Genomic DNA, 14263 nt, shown 5'->3' with positions numbered 1-14263 from the left:
CTATGAAATAGGTTGTATAAAGAAGGCTTTCTCAAGCACACAGAAATCTCATATGCACTCTCCTGCCTCTTTCTCACACAGCTCTGTCACTGCCAAGTGCAAGAAAAGCAATGTAAACCAGTCTTTGGCCCCCACGGCTCTACAGAGTGGCACGTCTGCGACCCGGCTTCACAGAGGAATCCTGCGCAGTGTAAACAGGCCCATTTGCACTAATTGCTATAAAAACAGCCCACTGCCATCTCTCTGCAGAGATGTACCCCCTGTTCTGTAAAAGCCTGCTTTGCTGACAAATGTGGGCTCCTCTGAGTTGTAGGTGTAATGCAACAGCCCGAGGGAGCATGAACAGCCACATTCTGCAGTCCTGGACAGCTCTGAGGTCACTTACACACATTAACGCTAAGCATGTTTACTTAAACTCTGCAGACTTTCACTGAGCAGGTAAGGACAGCGCGACACAAGCTCAGTATTATTTGGTACCCACAGATGCAAACAACACACTAAATGACTCGAACTGTAGAGAATCATTCTTAATGTTCTTAGTTGTTCCTGAACTGAAGCCCAGCTTAACACAAACCTTTTTACTGGGTGAAAAGTTCAAAAATGTCCTATTGTTGCAGAAGTGAGCAGTTTTCTCTAAACACAGTAAACGGGCTGGTACTTCTACAACACCATTGCTCATTTACCTGAGCCTACACATAGGAAGCATCAGCAAATGATGCTTCCCCTTGGACGGGGATCAATCCACCGACATTCAGACTTTAGACGACCTGCTCTACGAGCTGAAACACAGCCACTCACAATTATGGCATCTTAAGCTATATACAGATGTTCCTGTTTGGTTGGTGAACGCTGCAGCTGCATCACAGGCTGGACATACAGTGTTAAACTTCAGTGTGGTTTAAAAACAGATGATCTACATTACTGTTGTCTAAAAGGCTGCTGGGTCTGACTGAGAAGCCAAGGCTAGGAATCATTTTTGACTGTAATAAAACTGAGATTTACTGAGTAAATATAATTATACTCATCAAGACTTGATCTGACAGACCATCAACTCAAGAAAGAGTTTACTAAGGCCACAGATCAGGAGCACTGAGGGAGCCACAGAGTCCTGTTCAGGCGAACTCCTTTTTACACCCGAGGCGTCGCCTCCTACTGGCCATTAGAAAGACTGCAGGTTAAAACATTTTGTTGTGAAGCTGGAGGTATTGGCACGCATCGCCCACCAAATCCTTTGACCATTACGCTGTACAGGGGGTGGGACAGTAGGCGGCTATAGACAGGCATACAATGCCCATAGGAAATGTCATTGGGAGGCTGGAGAAGAACTCCAGGACACGTTTAAGTGTTTCCAACAGACAAGTGGGCAAATATTTCCCCTTTTCCAGAAACTATTAATCTGCCTTTGTTACATCTCACCAAACATTTACTAAAACTGCCACATGGTGGCAAACCACAAGAAAAATAAGATCAGATTATTACAAACAAAAGAAGAGTGTAACCACGCAGTTACTTTTAAGAAGTGTAATTAATAAGTGTGGACCATGAAGTAAAAGCAAACAGAAAAAGATAACATATAATTTCATTTGGTTTATCAAAATGAAGCACACATTAGAATCTCCATTCGTTTGCATACAAGAAGGCTGATGAGGTTTGTCCCATCTAAAGGCAACAATACAACATTTCATAGTTTAAATGATGGAACTGGAAAATCAGCCTTTGAGTGGATGATCTCTGACCTACCAGAGCTGCACGGACAGTTTGTCACAACAGACTTACCATCACACACACAGTTACATGTCAGTGATACAGAGATTTAGTGTTTGCTGCAGTTTAGCAGCTTCGATATTAGAAAATTAGCAATGTAGTGCTTCTCCAGATATCCATGAGCACAGAGTGAGTGAAGAACCACGAGGTGATCACTGTGTGCACGTGTTTCACTCGAATTTGACCAATACTGTAGGAGGACTAGCAGTTCTTGTAAAACTGAAACAAAATATGAAGTTGACCTTGGTCACAGTTTGACTGAAGACAACCAAGGTGATCACTGAAGCTGAGTTAGACTGAAGTCTCACCGGTCCTGTAGGAGGACAGACGGACGGGCACCGAGGGCCTCAACATGGTAAGAGCTCATTGGTTCCTCAGTCAGCGTTCATATCAAACACAGATCAAGTATGAAAAATAATTAGCAAAACTGCTGAACCGAAGTCAGCTGGTAACTTTTCACATGGATCAACAAACAGAATATATTCCAAAGGCAGTCGTGACATTCCAGCCACGGCTTTGATCAACCAAGAACTGTGTGTGTGTGTGTGCGTGTGTGTGTGTGTGTGTGTGTGTGCGTGCGTGCGTGTGTGTGTGTGTGCGCGTGTGTGTGTGTGTGTGTGTGCGTGTGTGTGTGTGTGTGTGTGTGTGCGTGTGTGCGTGTGTGTGTGTGTGTGTGTGTGCGTGTGTGTGTGCGTGTGTGTGTGTGTGCGTGTGTGTGCGTGTGTGTGTGTGCAGACTTACACAGGCCAGAAGAAGGTAGCAGCCTTCACTCCTTGTCCTTGCGCTGTGATCCAGATCTAAACAAAGGTCTCAGTATTTATCAGGCCAACACAGATTATTAGGATGCTGCTGTAACACAAACAGTAACATGAGTGCGAGGAAGCCAAGCTCATAAACTGCAGCATGAAGGTGATCCCAGTGTGTGAAGGCACCGGCGTCTATTAGTCCACCTGACACTAACGCCTGTACAGCAGATTGCTGACGCACATCAATTACTTTTTAATATGCTAACAGTGCTGGAATGCTCCTTATCAACTCTTTAGCTCAAATTTGAGTAAATCTACAGCTGATTTCAGTCACTCCAGCCTCTGCTCTGACTGATTTGTCCTTCCACTTGTGTAGTCGACTCTAAAAGAAAAGCTCTTGCTGTTTCCTGGCAGTACTTACTGGCTGTCCTCCCCACCAGCGGTGATTGAGCTTCTCTCGGCCTCTCAGGGTGAAGATTGCATGAAACCCTGGGTCATACATGGAGTTTCCAACGATGCCATGAGACTCCGGGTAAAGCCCCTTGGACAGAATCAAACCATTATGTTTCGGTCAGTAATGTTTGCTGTCTCACGCTAAATAAGAGGAAGCCTCGAAATCCTGCCTAATCTAAACCTCAGGCTTGGTCTCAAATTTCAGCAGTGATGTTGTTCCAAAGGCATCACACAGAGCACAAAAAACAATACCTCTGCACCCAAAGACCTCTCCAAAAACAGCTCATCGACAGGATGCCTGTAAATTTAACGCCTATAGTGAAATGCAGTCGCTTACATCTGTATGATCAGGACACAATTATTGCCCCCTTTGAAATGTAAAATCTGTCTGAAAATGCATTTTAACAGAGCAAGGATAACAAAAACAAGAAATTAGTTTAGACTTAAGAAAAGAATTGTTGATGTTCACAAACCAGGAGATGGATGTACAAAGTTAGCACAGAGTTTCCAAGTGTCACGAGCTGGAGTGAGGACTGTCATCGAGAAAGACAGTACAGAAGAAGCCTGACAGAGGTGGGAGGTGAAACAAAGGCTGAGAGATGTGTTTAAAGACCCCGGAGCAACAAGACACTAATGAATGAGTTAGCCATGTGAGGAAGTGCAGTCTCAAAGAAGACGATCCTGAACAGGAACTGACTGTGAGGCTGCAGACCAAGGAAAACCCAAGCCAGACTGCCAAGAACAACCTGGAAAAAGACTATGCCTGCTGGAAGGGCATTCTTTGGTGAGATGCGACAAAACTAGAGGACTGAGGTCACAGAGATGCTGCTGAAGTTTGAAGAAAGAAGGGAGAGACGTGCAAGCCAAAGAACACCGTCTCCACAGTGAAACACGGTGGTGGGAGCATCGCTTCAGTGCGTCTGGAACTGGTAATCTGGTCAAGGTGGAAGGAGCCAAGATGAAAGAAGGATTTGTGAAGACTTTAAAGAAAATGTCAAGCAGCCAGCGACAAAACTGGGTCTGGGTTTATATTGTTTTCCAACACAACAGGGACTTGAAACATACGTTGCTCCTGGTAACAAAGTAGCTCCCGAAGACCAAAGCGAATGTTACTGACTGGACTGCACAAGTAAAATAATGTAAGCATGCAAAATAAAAGCAGGACGTTTGGAAACGTTGTGATAAAAAGTCTTTGCTCTGTTTAAAAGCACTAAAAAAATGAAATCTTCATAGACTGCAGCCGGATCCATGAGAACATCACCAAAGAGCTTTATCCATTTGACACAATTACATTATTAATCACAGATAAATACAAAGAATTTGTTGACTTCATAAATGATTTCTGTTACTACAGTCTTGTGGCACTTCTTACTTTGCTGAAATGAACATGTAACCCTGTGGGACAGACATATTTTATCACAACAACCCAGTAGCACAGAAACACAAGTGTGCCATGACTTACTGTAGCCAGCGAGTAGAGATTGGGGAAGGTTTTCGTGGGGTAAACAGGTCTCATGTACGGCGCATGGGTTCCACATGTTCCTCAAAAGGACACAGCAAAACAAATTCTTAGACTACGGCAGACGCACAGCCTGCCAGAGCTCGTGGCTTCATCAGTGTCACGTTCACTTCCTAACAGGGAACTCTTCACTCCTCGTTTCAGAACCGAAAGCTCATGTTTTACAGAACTTACTGAGCTTCTCAATGTGAGGGATGACAGTGTTCCCTCTCTTCACATACGAAGCTCTAAATCCATCCATGGACAGGATGATGAGCGGCGGACGCACAAACCTGCATGTGCATGGAAGAAGTTTTTTAAATGCATGAAATCAGACTTGCTCAACCAAGTTCAACCCGCTACCCTCCTGTTGCTTTACTGCTAAGATTTCAACATACCCGGCAGGACATTCAGGAGCCTTGATCTCCTCACAATCGTCCTGCAGCCACGAGGTGTCTCCTGAGGGAACGTGATGAGAGATTAACATGAGCTTTTGTTATGCTTGTATGGAAAAGTGGGAACCAGTGGTTGGTTGTCATATTTTCTCACAAACTGCATGATTCTTGAACGTACTTCTACTTGAGTATTTCCTCTGTATACTATTTTTTTCTCCTCCAGTAAATCTAAAGACATTGACAATCTTAAATAGATGAATTTATCAGCTGACCCCTGAAAGGAAAGAGATTAATGTACAAAGCACCAATCTCAAGTCTTTCTCTAACAAAGTCCTTTTGATCCAAAATAAATTTAGCTGATAACACTGGACCTAGAATTTTAAATGCAGTATTATTTACACTTTTTAAAATTTCATGCACTTTAGCTTCATTAAATTTAAACAGGCTGAACCACAGAAACAAACACAAATAAATTAGTTACCCAGTAACTACCAGGTATAACTGTTCGGTAACAGTGAACTCAAGGATAAAGGAACTCGCTGATGTGCTGGTATCCTTGATTATATTCTGTTGTGGTCATGGACAGCTGGGGAAAAGATGGCAGAGCAAGCATTTGTGAAGTGCTGGAGTAACTTACCTTTACAGTAGCATCAGTATCATAGCACAGTTTGTCATTCTGAGTCATTTTGATTTTCTTGTGTTTTGGTGTCATTTTGTATTAAGGTTAATGTTTCTGCTTCATTAGTTTAGTCTGTTTTGAGTTTTTTATATTCTCTGTTTAGGTCCTTGTCCATTAGGTTTCCCTTGTGTCTCTGTCCACTGCGTCCCTCTGTGTGTGTGTGTGTGTGTGTGTGTATGTGTGTGTGTGTGTCTGTGTGTGTGTGTGTGTTTATCCAGCCCATCATGCCTCTCACCCTCTCTCGCCCTGTCGGTTCCCTGAACTATTTCTGCGTCCCCCCCCCTCGTTGTCTCCTCCCCTTATCTCCCTGGTCCATCTCGTTTCCCTGAGCGTTCTTTTCCTCCTGCGTCATGTTGTGTGAATTATTCGGAGTCTTAGTACTTCCTGTTTTACTTTGATAGTTTCCTGTCTGGTTCAGTTTTGTTTGCCCCTGTCTCGTTAGTTAGATCATGTTCAGCTGTGTCCCCCCTGTGGTTTGTTCCCGTGTTTGCCCTTCTGTGGCTGCGTCCCAATTCAGGGTCTGCAGCCTTAAAGGTCCTCAAGGGCCGCGTACCCAAAGACCGCTGAGGCCGGAAGTGCGAGGCTTGTGAAATGGGACGGTCTAGCCTCCGTCGCGCTGCCCAGGTTGGCGAGCAACCATGATACTAACAGCTGGAAACGTTTCATACAGCTGTGTTTGACAGAAATGAAGGAGAACATCTTTTGTTCATTTGTTTGTTTCTACATGAGCTTTGATCATTCTCTGTAAGATGAAGCTCAGCTATTGAACGGCGTATATTTTAAAGTAAAGGCTTTAAAACCAAGTTAGTACAAACGTCACTAATGTCACATGACTTTGCCGACACGGTCCCCCGCGGGGCTCCGTATATAACTATAGTGGTTTAAATAACCAAGTAACCATCCAATAATACTAAATATTACATATATTTATTGTTTACTTTGAGAATATAGAAATGTTTGAAATGTATGCTTAGATCGGTTTGTTTATGTGTAAAAATTGTAACTTTATTTTTCTATTGCGGGGGTGGGGGCTCCTTTTATAAATTTAAAGTGTGGCTAAAATAATAATAATAAACATTTACATTAAAAAAAAAAAAACTTTGCCGACATGTGGCCAACAGTAATGTTTAATGGTCTTCGTTATTAAACATTTGCACATAAATAAGTGACATAATAGTCAGTACTTACTTAAAGTTCACTCTTCGGGCGCCCCTCATCCGCCGTTTTTTGTTGGCAAAATTATCCACACCCACCGCCGCGCTATGCGTTCTGGGATATGTTGGGCCACGAAGTCTACACCGCCACGTCCTTAAAATTCAGGGAAATGAAGGACGCATTTGACGGCTGCAATTCGAGCAGCCTTCGAATTGGGACAGCCTTCGGCACGCCGCTGTGACGTAATCGGCCTTAAAATGCGGCCTTTAAGGCTGCAGACCCTGAATTGGGACACAGCCTGGGTCTCCCTCGGTCCCGCGTCGCCATCTCCCTCATGGCCGTGTGTTTCTCTGTGTATTAAGTTTCGTTTTGTGTGTCTGCGCGTCTGCATTTCGGTCCATCCTGCCTGCTTCACACAGTTAACGTGGTTTTAAAAGTTACAGAAGTGCTTTAAACTAAATTCTTTTAATCAGCAGCAGGGGGCGCTCCCGTGGTTGCACATATGGTCATACAGAAGTCTACAGGAAGTCCATGGCTTTCTTTGGAGTTGAGTCAGTGAGTGAGCAGCTTCACAGTTTGACTGCACCTTGGTTTTGGTTTTTTTAAAACCACGATGGTGTCGGCTAATGTTTTGCTCAGGCTTCAGGCTGGGACGACAGCAACGAGTGGATGACAGTCAGTAACTGACTTTAAAGTAAAAGTTGTGCCTTTTGAAATGTGTTCACAGCAGTGCTGCGATGTAACGTTGAAGGCTAACGCTCCCTGTTTCTGATTTGCATTGCACTTTTTCAGGTTTTGCTTGACTAACTACAGCTCAGCTCATAGTTAGCAAGTGTCTTATCTATTTATCCATGAGTGACCAAAGCAGTCACCAAGAGGTTTTTGGTGTAACTGATTTCACCTGGTGACAGCGAACAACCTCCAGGAATCCCTTATCAAACAGTGAGAGAATACTCATTTTTCAGATGGTTGTCGACTGGTTATTTCATACAACGATCAATCATGTATACGTGGAGGGATTAACACCTTCAACGTACCTTCAATGGACTGTTCAAAGTATTACCTATTGTAAACTCTCAGCTCTCACTGTGTATGTATGAGTGAGAGCCTGATACATACACAGCTGGATAACCACTGCAATCCAACATCTTCTTCTACCCAAATCAGCAGGAAAGGAATACACAGAAAAATTCCACATTTCTGTCCTCAGTGACTGTTGGAGCATAAAATCAGCTAAATGCTTAACAGTGCAGTGAGGTACGGGTGCCTAATGGAATTATTTGCATAATAATTATGCTAATAAATAACTATGAGTCACTGTATCTAGATCGGTTGGCGGTTGAGATCTGGTGACCAATACCTGCAGCTACAGTGTGTGGTTTTGTGTGTGGAGCACTTACAGTTTAGGGATGCAGCTTTAGTTGACTTACAAAGTTAGCGCTCCAACTTTGTCACTTCTGGCATCCATTAAGCTAAATATAGGCCACAGACCAGTGGGTGACACCACAGGGGCTACTTTCATCTTTTGCACAGTACTCATGTCAGTGCGCCCCAGGGCAGCTGTGGCTACAATGTAGCTGCCATCACCAGTGTGTGAATGGGTGAATGACTGAATGTAGTGTAAAGCGCTTTGGGGTCCTTAGGGACTGAGTAAAGCGCTATACAAATACAGGCCATTTACTCATGAGTCATTCCTCATTTCTTAAAATTTGCTTTACAAAACACAGACTTCCTTGTTTGTTGAAGCACTCAACACTGATTACGACTCATTCAAACATAAAAAGGCACCAAACTCAAGCACTGTTGTGTCTACTCAGACAGCTTGGCAAAGAACCCGTTTTAAATCGTATCTTGTTGTTAGCGGTTATTTGGATATCCGTTTATTCCCATTTCTTTAGTTGGATCTATGATAACACAGTCTGACAGGCATAAAAAGGTACTTTTGCACCAACAAGGTGAAAACGTGGCATATCTCAGCACGGTGTGCGACTGACACAGAGGCAGATGAAGAGTTTCTCAACATCATGTCCTTAAGAAACAGAATTAAACCCAGCAAAGAAACAGGGCCTGAGAGATGCATCTGGCCCCAGTTAAATCGCCCCAGTATGGATTTTAAAGCCAGTAATTGTGACCATAAATGACCTGCTTTTTTTGGCCAACACCAATATAAAAACATGGTGTCAATAAATTCAAATGTAGTATTTTCTAAATTCCAGTCTTTGAAAAGCTTTCCAGATCCACAACACTGATACTATGTTCATATTTCTTTACACATGTAACACATACACATGCACTTTTGTAATAAAATGAGACGTCCTCATTACAACGCATGGTCGGACTAATTAATAATGGACAAAATCCTCTGAACATTTGAAGTCAGGAGGTCAGGTAAAGTTGCAAACCTTTGCACAGCTTCTTGTAGTTGGTACAACAGTCTCCTCTGGCCAGACAGTCATCAGAGCAGTGGCAGGCATGCTGTTCATTGCGTGTCTCCCCGCACCGATCTCTGCTGCACTCATAACCGCCCTCTGTGTGCAAGAAGAACATAGCAGTTATGTTCAACATGAATCACTGAGGTTTAAAACGCCAAAGCTTTCTACGTGCACAGCTTAGCTGGAAGGTTAGTGGTGAAACCAGTGAAAAATGAAAGCTGAGATATTAATGTGACAGCGGTTTGGCTGCAGACTGAGTGGGAAGCAGCATGTGAGCAACAATGGTGATGGGGTCCGTGTTTGAACAGTCCTCAAGCTGAAAAACTTCCAAAGAAGGATTTGACAGAGTCAGGAAAAAGACGCAGGCGACCAGAAAAACAAGTAAATTATTGCTTTCAGGCAATGGGAGGTTACTGGTGGCGAGGCGGTGGTGAGCCAAAGACCACCAGCCTGAAGGAGTGGACATAAAATCAGACCACCAGCAGCAGAGGGAAAATGTTGACAGAGAGAGGGAGCACTGCAAAGGCAGAGGGGGCGGCAACAAACCGCTCAATCAAAAAATGAGAGACCTGTCGTTAAGTCTACGACTCACTTCCAGCTCAGACAACTGAGCTGCACAGTCAGCCTCACAAAAATATATCAAGTGGGTATTTGTAAGCTTGATTATAGCAGGCGGCATCCACATGAAAACAATTCAAACTCATTACTGTTCAACAAATGTCTGCAGGTTAGAGAAACCTTCACTGTAGGAATAACATACAGTAAGATGCCAAAGTAATCAGGATCTGGCTCACTTTGCAAGAAGTGTGTAATTCCACAGAGATTAAAATCAGCTAAATGTACTTTATCAGATACATCTTTGTACAGACTTTAGTAGCTGGCTGCCGTCAGCTGGAACCTGACATGTGTAGCATGTATGTGTCTGATGGGTGGTTTGAAGGGGGGCTGTCGTGTATTTTGATCTGGTTTAAACAGATCGTTTCGTGTGATTCAAATTTCAAACTGGTCCTTTTTTATCACACACTGGGTGTCGGTGCACCATCCACTGTAAGATGCTTTAGCAGCTGCCCCTTGAAGCCAGGTGTCCTCTGACTGGCTGCTTCTCACAAACCAAAGGTTTAAATGGTGCAGGGGTGTGAACCAGCTGTCTGCCTGAGGTGACCATATCAGGGAACTGTGGGGTGGCTGCAGGTCAGGTCAGGTGGAGCAGGTCACCTACTAACCAGATGATTAGTCAATCAATCTTTATTTATAAAGCACTTGTCATACAAAAATGTAGCACAAAGTGCTTTACATGGTTAAAAGCAGCCCACCTCACCCTCCAACTCACTCCCCACACTCTCATTAACATAAACGATCATGGATACATACCCCCCCCCCCTCCCCACACACACACACACACACACTTAAAGAGTAAAATTGGGCTGGGTTCACATGAGCCCAGTGAGGAAACACTATCACAGGGAGCCGTCTGCACCGGGAGCCGGTCACAGACCGCAGCCTCCAGGCCGGGCACACAGCAGGAGGGAGGCAAAGGAGCCCCCCAGCCAGGTGAGAGGACCCCCAGAGCCCCAGCAGCCACGGTCGATCACAGCCCCGGTGCAGAGAGCCCCCTCCGAGGAAACACTGTAATCTATTACTTTTTTTGAGTAATATTCCCAATATTGCCCATCAGGCAGCTACACAGGATGGTCACTGCTTTTTGTCACATAGATGATGCATGTGTACAGTCTCATGTTCATATGTTTAGGTAAAATATCAAAACCTAAAATTCAGTTTGAGCCAAATCTGAAAGGAGTTCAGACGCGTGCAGGTCAGCCACATTACTCTGAAACTGCCGGTCAATCCAGCCGCTCTGTAGGTCCTGCAGACTGCAAAGCGAGCACAGCCTCACCTATCTACACACAAAGAGAAACGCCAGAGTCTCCGAAACACAAGAAGGACATCGTGTTACATGTTGGAACAAAATTCTCGACCACCTGATGGATGTTAAAAGTAGGTCTCTGAGCATTTCCTCCAGCTTAATAAGTGACTGTTTGGTTTGGCCTCTCCACCCTGACCTGCAGGCGTAGGTGCAAGCTCAAGGGAAAGACAGCCCGGCAAATATCTCTCAGCTGAACAGCGTCACTTTAATGTTTTTTAGCCCTTCATTGCCAAGACTTGGAGGAACAACTCTCAGGTATCAGAGATAATTACCTCACATATTAGTTTTTTATTACAAGACAACACAAATTAGGACCAACACATTGTTAGTGGTGTCAAAGTCAAGTTTTATAAGCATACCTGTGCGTAGGCAGAGCTGGTCAAAGTCTGAGCAGCAGCCATTGTAGGTTTTACACAGGTTGTCGCAGCGACAGTTTGGCGGCTCCAACTCAACCAGCTCGAAACACCTGTTTCTGCAGGAGCCGGAGGTCGCCACGTAGTGAGACGCAGAGCGAGCTGGGGAGGAAGAAACAGAGGTTCTAATGGGTCTTTAAAAATGTCCAAAAAAAGAGGTGAGAGGTTCAAAACGACACAAAAGTGCACACCAATACTGCTGAGCTGTGCAGCGATGCAGTGACCACAAGCATGTGACTGTGAAGGATTGGTGGTTCGTTTGACGGTTGAAGACGGCTACACAAACAGATCACTAGTCATTCTGCCACGTGCAGGTTATTCTTCACTCCTGTGGCTGCTTCCTGGAGAAACACCTGAGCTGTTCAGTTTTAGCACCCAGTGGTGCCCACCAACGTCACAGCTGATTAACTCCACATCTATTTACACGTGAGGTTTAGAGCATTAGCTGGAGGGACAATAAATCAAAGACATTGTCCAAAAACTGAATGAAAAGCTGCACTGTTCACATGTCTTTGAAAGGAAATAATAACTCATAACAACTGTGACAAAAGCTCAGTTTGTATCATGGGCCAAACTCAACAGTTACTGAGCTTTAACTCTTCTCCCGGGACCCCACCTACGCTCACGTTGTCTCACTGTGGGAACTCTCAGTGCCTAAGACACAATCATGCTTTTGTCCTCCATATATCCAAAGGAACATGGCCTAAAATAGGCCATGTTCCTATGTGAGCCAAAATGGCTCCTCTGACCTAACTGAAGACATCCTGAGATCTGAGAGTGAGACAGAGTGAAGCTATTGCTAAACAACATGCTCCTTGTGCAGCCGCTTACAAAAAACCAGTTTTCCTTGCAGAGAGTGCCTCAGGATGCCAGCACGAGCTTTTCAGCCCGTGGATATATATGTATGTGTATTTTTGTAACTACATGTGCTGAGGTGTTGCCCTAGCCAGTTGGCACGCCGGTGTAGTGTGTGTGTGTCAGTGCAGTAAAGCCTGAATAGCTTCTTTGCTATAAGACTCAGGCCTACTCTGTACCAGCGGCAGTGGACTATAGGTCAAAGGTGAAGTCTTTTAGTTTATCACAGCACGGCGAGTGCGATTTCCACACGTCTCTTTACACTAACGTCAAGAGAAAATGAGGAGAAATGAAGACTTCCTCAGAGCCCATAAAACCGTCGACTGTGCATGCACTCAACTATTAACTGAAAGTTTAATAGTCGAGTGCATGCACAGCTCAAGTTTCCCCAAGAGACTGCCACTGTCACAGTCCATTTTCACACACTGCAGACATGAACTTTACTAACCATTGCCCAATGGGACTGAACGTGAGAAGGAAGGACACGGTCTAACTGGACATTAAAGGGTGTTTAATCTGCCAGCTCCCTTGGAAAAAGTCCCTGAGGTGTCCAGTTGCATCACTGTAGGAACAAGAGCAGGTAATTGTCTGGTGAGGTCATACAGCACACTTGTCTGAAAGTCTTTCCACTAGTGTGCTGAGTCAGGTCAACGCCGGATAATTCGACCTGATTCTCCACGTTTCATGGAGTCCATTTGTAAAAACAGCTCAACCCTCACTGTTTAACAGGGGGACAGCGTCTGAGAAGAAAACAAAGTAAAGAAAGCAAAATAAGCAGCGTAGGTTTGTCAGGTTCCACAAGACTGGCCAGAAAGACCAGTTTTGTGGGTTATGACGTATCTAAGCTGTAGATTTAAGTATAGAAGATATGGAAGACGAATGTTGCTGCTTTTTAGCTCGTTTTGAAGATTCCCACCAGCTTTCCATCTTGAGACATTCTATGAACAAGATTTACAAAAAAGCTTTATTTTTTATTCAGTATAACCCAAAATGAGTGAACGAGTCCATGAACTCATGAAGAAAGCGATCGCAGAGGTCAAATCAGAAAACTGTTTTCTCATAGACTTGTATAGGGCCAGTAATCTTTTAGCAACCGCAACTATCGTCATCTGGTGGGCTCCAGATAGAATAGAATAGCCTTTATTGTCATTGTACAGAGTACAACGAAATTGGAGTGCCACTCCCTTGGTGCAAGTTTCAATAATAAATATAAATGTAAAATATAAAAAGTACAAAAAAAACAATCGTAAGTACTCAAACAATAGTATGTACAATATATACAGGATAGCAGCATTAATATAATGACAGTGACGGTATGGTATAGGTTCAGTTGTTTTTGTGCTTATTTACTACGGTGATAGCTCTGGGAAAGAAGCTATCCCTGAATCTGTTTGTCCTGGTTTTATGTGAGCTGTACCGTCGGCCTGACGGTAATAGTTCAAACAGTTGGTTGCTGGGGTGAGAGTGGTCCTTGATGATATTGCCAGCTCTGCTGAGGTACCGAGAGTTTGCAGTGACCTCCAGGCTGGGCAGAGAGCAGCCAGTGATCTTCTGGGCTGTGTTGATGACCCTCTGCAGTACTTTCCTGTCTGCAGCTGAGCACCCTGCATACCATGTTGTTATGCCGTACGTTAGGATGCTCTCTATGGTGGCTCTGTAAAATGTCGCCAGCAGCCTCTCCTCCAGGTTGTTCCTCCTGAGCACTCTCAGAAAGTGGAGACGCTGCTGGGCCTTTTTAACCACCGCTGTAGTATTTGCAGTCCAGGAGAGGTCATCAGATATCTGCACGCCCAGAAACCTCATGGAGTGTACCCTCTCCACACAGCTCCCGTGAATGTAAAGTGGGGCCGGGTCTGCTCTGCCCTTCCTGAAGTCCAAGATAAGTTCTTTAGTTTTCGTGGTGTTCAGTTGGAGGTTGTTAACTGAACACCACTCAGTCAGTCTGTTGA

General features: G+C 44.3%; 1 protein-coding gene across 4 annotated transcripts in view; it reads right to left on the bottom strand.

Moving 5' to 3' along the window:
• The window catches only part of enpp2 (ectonucleotide pyrophosphatase/phosphodiesterase 2), an 88854-nt gene that overhangs the window by 49015 nt on the left and 25576 nt on the right, over positions 1–14263 (bottom strand). For all 4 annotated transcript variants that reach the window (XM_085290534.1, XM_085290535.1, XM_085290536.1 and 1 more), the window contains exons 3-9: positions 11406–11561; positions 9093–9218; positions 4860–4920; positions 4657–4754; positions 4426–4505; positions 2932–3051; positions 2506–2561 (exon numbers count right to left, since the gene is read on the bottom strand). In XM_085290534.1, the coding sequence (XP_085146660.1) occupies positions 2506–2561; positions 2932–3051; positions 4426–4505; positions 4657–4754; positions 4860–4920; positions 9093–9218; positions 11406–11561 (697 nt within the window). The remainder of the gene's footprint in view (positions 1–2505; positions 2562–2931; positions 3052–4425; positions 4506–4656; positions 4755–4859; positions 4921–9092; positions 9219–11405; positions 11562–14263) is intronic.

Source organism: Mchenga conophoros, linkage group LG11 (assembly GCF_057382185.1).
Source record: "Mchenga conophoros isolate Kocher_MC1m ecotype Shallow Benthic linkage group LG11, M_conophoros_male_GT1.1, whole genome shotgun sequence".
NCBI lineage: Eukaryota > Metazoa > Chordata > Actinopteri > Cichliformes > Cichlidae > Mchenga > Mchenga conophoros.
Note: the sequence above shows the minus strand (reverse complement) of the source record. Positions and strands in the feature narration are given on the sequence as shown.